We start from the raw sequence: 6,000 nt of genomic DNA, 5'->3' as shown, positions 1-6,000 counted from the left end.
CTAAGCTAAGGCAAAATTCAGGAGGCTTAGACTGGTCCTGTTTAAATGAAGCTTTCCATCTTTGGAATGGGAGGCAGAGTAGAAGGGTGGAACAAGGGAAGAATCAGGCTGGGGAGAGGAAGAAGGTGTGGGTCTTGGAAGAGTGGTCACACCCTGAAGCAAATCCCTTAAATTCCAAAGGATGGAAGCTACTTCCTCACCTGAACATAGTATCTACTTAAAAATACTTGTTGAATTGGATTAAATTGAAATTCTCTAATCCTGACCTAACATTTTTTGATCCCCAGAATTAAAAACAAAAATTAGAGCAGGAGTTCTAAAGGCCTGGGATCCACTAAAAAAAAAAAATGATAACTGTAAATGGTGCTCCAAAAGTCTTAGTGCAACCCTCAGCTTTAAGAGGCTGAAAACTGCACTAAGACTTTGGGGACACTGTGTGTTTCAATTTAAATGGTTTCTTTTGTAATCCCATGTGCATTTAAAGACATTATTCTGAGAAGGTATCCATAGGTTTCACTGGACAGCCAAAGGAGTCCACAACACAGAAAAGTTTAAGAATCTCTGATCTAGAGGATCTTAGAAAAGGAAATGGAACTCGGTTTAGATGACCTGAACCTTGCCTTTGGCCAAATCAATTATGTCAACTCTACAAGTCCTGTGAGCCCAAAATTCCAAGGACAGTTGAACCAGAAAGACAAACAGAAACCACATTGAGCTGCTGTATTAGTCATAAGAATAGTATGGGCCCTTTTGATGACATGTGGAATTAAGCAATTATTATGTATCCCCTTAAGGATACAAATATTTTCCAGTAAAATAATATTAAGCATAATTAGAAGTAAGTTTTTGTTTTTTGTTGGGGCAAGAAATGAGACAGTGAGAAGGAAGATTGGGGATTGTGTTACTAGAATATATAAACTGTATCTTTCCTACTCAGACCTTAGTTTCAGGCACCCTGGTTTCTCCGGGTCCCCATGTGGGGATGGCTGGGTGAGTGTACCATCCTGCAAGGAATAATGGCTCCAAGATTAGTATAGCTCAAATTCTTAGGTCCCATGGGGATCTCCTTGAGGACCTGAAACTGAGGACAAAGAAAACAGAACAGAAACAAACACCCCCAGGTCCATTTCTTAGAGGTTGGGTAAAAGAGGGAGAATGTGGAGAGAAAGTACTTTCCCTTTCTCTGGTTAAATTCATGACACCTACACTACGGATGAATTGTAATCTTCACTGGACAAGGCAGATAAAAGTGGCTAAAAAAAAAAAAGAATCGCAGAGCGTGGTGGACAAACGTTTTGACAGTTTGTGATATCCACATCCAGTATTCAATTCAATAAACATTTGTTAAGCACCTACCATCTGTAAAATGACAAACCACTCCAGTATCTCTGCCAAGAAAACCCCAAATAGGATCATGAAGAGTTGGACATGACTGAAAAACGACTGAACAACGAAGAAATGTGTCAGGCACTGTGCTAAATTCTAGAGATACAAATAAGAAAAAGAAAGTTCGTTCCTGCCCTCAAGGAACTAACAGTCTAATAGGGAAAGACTACACATAAAAGGAAACTGGAAAGAGAAGGCAAACCCCGGGTGCTGGGGGTAGGGGTGGAGGTGGGAGTCGACGTCATATTTCTTGTAGTTCAATGCAAGGAGAGCTGCAGATGGAAAATGGGCATGCCACTGGAAGAACTCAATTGTATCAATCTTGACTTTGCCTTTATTAGTGAAATCTTCTAGAAGGAAGTTATAGCTAAATGAAAGGACGATTACAAGTCCTCCTTGGAGAGACGACGAAAGGAATTGAACAGACCACAATAACGAATAAGGAATTATGAAAATAATTAAGTTGTGAAACTATGTGCCAACAGTTACTAAACTGTGCATACCCTTTGACCCAACAATAAAACTATGGCTACGTCCTGATTAGCATGAATAATGAATCCCCTGCAGTAATTACATTATTTAAATTTGCACTATTAGAAGTATAATTAAAGACTCCAAAAGACTCCACTAAAAATTCAGAACTGGGGAGCCATTGATTCTTCTAAACCGTGTTCCAGGTCAATCCTGCATGTGGCACCTTTCCCTATCTGTAACAAGCTTTGTCACGGAGCTATTTCTCCCACTTTACCCACAGTTTTCGATTAGGATGAGAAGTAATTTCGTTCCAGCTCCGCCAACTCAATTCCAAAGCCAGGGTTCACCCGCAAGACCCACTTCCCTGCACTGACACGCCCTTCAATTGGTGAAATGCCAATGGATGAAAAAGATCACAAGACTCCCACCTCCTTATTATCAAGAATACTGATAGCCCCTTCAGCCAATGAATGGAAAGATTACTAAGTCCTCTCCTCAGTATCCCACCGCCTTCCCCACCCCATAGCCTCTCAGTAATATACTGACAGCTCTTTCAGCCAATGGGTAAAAAGCCTCAAAGCTCTTTCCCCAGTATCTCCACCCCTTTATACCACATTCACTCGATAACATTGACAGCCCCTCCAGACAATGGATGAAACGATTTAAGGCTCTGGTCTCTCAAGAACACTAGTCTCCCCACCTTCTCATCATGCACTTTACTGAAGCTGACCACAACATCCGATGTGTAAAAGCCCCTTACCTAGCATCCCTCCCCTCCCCCCCATCCCCGCTCCCACCACCTTATCCCACATTTGTCGGACTATGCTGACAGTCCCTCCAGCTAACTTATGGTCGAACACTGGGTTCCCACAGACAAGGAGACGGAAGAGGGTACTGCCCCAAAGGATTTCAAAGGGGCCTCTCTTGTCTTTCTTCCACCCCGGGGGGTTGCAGATCCCTCGGAGCTACTCCTAAGCTTCTTAAACTGGGTCGCGACACCTCGTGGGGTCGAGTAACTGAATGTGGGGGTTGCGAAAAATTTGGCCACAGTAAAAGGTTATGTATACCTATTTTATATACCTATATACCTGGGTGGTGTAAACATTTCTCCGGCGAAAAGGGGTTGCGAGTGGGAAAAGTTTAAGAAGCCCTGGACTAAACTATAGTTAGAGGAAACTAGTTAAAGACCAGAACCATTGGGGAAGCGCATAGAAAAGAATCTTACGTAAGAGAGGAAAAGGAAAGGAGAAAAAACTGGGTTGCCATGACGACTAGCTTTGGGTCTGATAGAACACAAGTTCTCAGAACTGCAATATGCGTGTACGTGATGTTTACTAGTGTCTCTGTATTTCAGGAATTCATAGTAGAAATTTAGTAATAGTGTAGTGTTTGCTTTCATGTGGTTTGACTGCAGGGCCTCATGTAGCTTAATAGACAACAACTCTGCAGTCCAGTAGGAAACCCAGCTCTTTCAGGTCAAACAACGTTCACAGCTTTTTTTCAGTTCCTGAATCTGAAAAAGCATTTAAGAAATGCAAAGCAATGAGCCGCCGCCGCTGTCGTCTCCCCGGCTTGTGGAAGCTCTGCCTCCCCTTCTTAATTTTTACTTTATTTCATGGGTAACAGTCGCTTTGATACAACTTCTCATTTTTAAAAACACTATATTAAAGTGCCCCGCGATCTGTAAAATAACGAGGTAGGGTGGAAAAAAGTGTTTCAAATGTTTTACTTTGTTACGTACGTTACTGGTACTTAAAAAAAAAAAAGTACGGCTCTGGAAACTGTTCCCATGGTAGCGCCCTAACACAAGAGGTACTTTGCTACAAGTCTCCTGTTACTGTACTGTGGGAAATTGGTTATATTTTCTTTGAAGCAACATGGTGAGTAAGAAGAAGGAAATAGGTTTGCAGGTAAGCACAGTTACTGTTCGTTTCAAGCATTTTATTGGGGAAGAAAGGCAGGATGGTGTGTGTAGCAATATGGGTTTGTTTTTATATTTTGGGGGGGACAATATGGTTTTTAGTGGAAAGAACCCTGGTTTCGGAATCAAGACCTGGGTTTAAATACAAACTCTCTACCCTGTGACCTTCGGCGTGTCCTCTTACCTCTAAATTTTCCTTATCATTAAAATGAGGTATTTGCACTAGCTCATTTCTTTTTTGTTTGTTTGTTTGTTTTTTTAAGTGCGGCAATTGGGGTTAAGTGACTTGCCCAGGGTCACACAGCTAGTAAGTGTTAAGTGTCTGAGGCCAGTTTTCAACTCAGGTACTCCTGACTCCAGGGCCGGTGCTCTATCCACTGTGCCACCTAGCTGCCCCAACTAGCTCATTTCTAAGATCTCTTTTAGTCCAGACAGTCTAAATTTCCAGCTTTTGTAGTGCTTTAAACTTGGAATCAGGAAGATCTGGGTTTATATGCCAATTCATAATTCATTCATTAAACATTTAGTAAGCGATTATTACGTGACACTCATTGTGCTAAGCTCTGTGCCAAAAGAGGCAAAAGACAGTCCCTGCCGTCAAGAAGCTTACTATCTAATGGGGAAGACAACATGCAAACAAATATATACAAAACAAACTTTGTGCAGGAAAAATAGGAAATAATTAAGAGAGTGGAAAGTACTGGAATTAAGGGGCTAGGGAAGGCTTCCTGTAGGAGGTGCGATTTTAATTGGGACTTAAAGGAAAACAGGGAGTTCTGTAGTACCAGCGGAGGAGGGAGAGCTCTCCAGGCAAGGAAAATGCCCCACTCCAGAAACACAATGTCTTGTTTGTGGAACAGCCAGGAGGCCAGTGTCCTTAGATCAAAGAATAAGTGTTGGGGAGTAAGGTGTAAGAACACTAGCTGCTCTTTTTGTGGTGGCTAAAAATTGGAAATCAAAGGTATGCCCATCAATTAGGGAGTGGCTAAATAAACTGTGGTACATGTTGGTAATGGAATATTACTATGCAGTAAGAAATGACAAACAGGATGACTTCAAAAAAGCTTGGAAAGACATGTATGAAATGATGTATTGGGAAGTGAGCAGAACCAAGAGAACACTGTACACAGAGATAGCAATATTTGAATGACTTACCTATTCTTAACAATATAATAATCCAAGACAATCCCAAAAGAATACTGATGGAACATACTCTCGGCCTCCAAAAAAAGAACTGATATTGATGGAACAGGCTGAAGCATGCTATTTTTCACATGCTTTCATTAAGTGACAAATATGATGATGTTTTGTATGATCATATATGTATAACCCATATTGGATTGTTTGCCACCTCAAGACGGGGGTAGGGGAGGGAGGGAAGGAGGAATAGAGATTGGAAAAATATAAATAAAAAATGTTTAACCTGAAAAAAGTGGACTTTGTGACATCTTAAATGAAAGATTGTTCTTATTTTTCACTAAAAAAAAAAAAACGAACAAACAAACAAAAAAAACCCCAAACCCCACTAGAATGGTGGGAGGAAGCTGGGTACCAGTAGTATAACTCTGGACAAATCACTCAACCTCTCTGTGTTTCATTTTCCCCATCTAGAAAAGGAGAGAGATGAACATGATGGCCTCTAAAGTTCTTCCACCTCTAAATCTATTCTCTTTTTTTATACCAAATTAGAACCTGAAATCTACTTTAAATGGCATTAGTTGTTGGAAAATGTTTCTGTAATACATTTGATTTCTTTAAATTTTTATTGATATCTTTGTTTTTACATCTCTGTAATTAATTTTGAATATTTGTTGTTTGGCCATTTTCAGTTGTGTCCAACTCTCTATGAGTGAGTCCATTTGGGGTTTTCTTGGAAGAGATCCTGGAGTGGTTTGCCATTTCCTTTGCCAGCTCATTTTACAGATGAGGAAACTGAGGCAAATGGTTAAAGTGACTAGCTCAGAGTCACATAGCTAATAAGTGTCCAAGGCCAGATTTGAACTCAGGAAGATGAGCCAGGCACTCTATCCACTGTGGCACCTAGCTGTCCTAATTTTAAATATACCTTGCTTGAAACAAAATACAACAAAAGCTTTTTAAAGAAATTTAAACAAAGTTTTAAACAAGGTGAGGGTATATTTATATTTATTAATATCTGCTTTTATATTTCTAATTGATTTTAAATATTGTTGTTTTTCCTTCATTCTTAAAGAGGACCA

General features: G+C 40.3%; 1 protein-coding gene across 1 annotated transcript in view; it reads left to right on the top strand.

Annotated features, from left to right (window-relative positions):
* The first annotated feature begins 3,596 nt into the window (after positions 1 to 3,596).
* Positions 3,597 to 6,000, top strand: part of NME9 (NME/NM23 family member 9) — a 37,086-nt gene continuing 34,682 nt past the window's right edge. Inside the window, 1 exon segment of the mRNA XM_043995846.1 lies at positions 3,597 to 3,770. Within this exon segment, the coding sequence (XP_043851781.1) occupies positions 3,738 to 3,770 (33 nt within the window). The 5' untranslated portion in view covers positions 3,597 to 3,737.

Source organism: Dromiciops gliroides, chromosome 3 (assembly GCF_019393635.1).
Source record: "Dromiciops gliroides isolate mDroGli1 chromosome 3, mDroGli1.pri, whole genome shotgun sequence".
Classification (NCBI taxonomy): Eukaryota; Metazoa; Chordata; class Mammalia; order Microbiotheria; family Microbiotheriidae; genus Dromiciops; species Dromiciops gliroides.
This window is presented reverse-complemented; position numbering and strand designations above follow the sequence as displayed.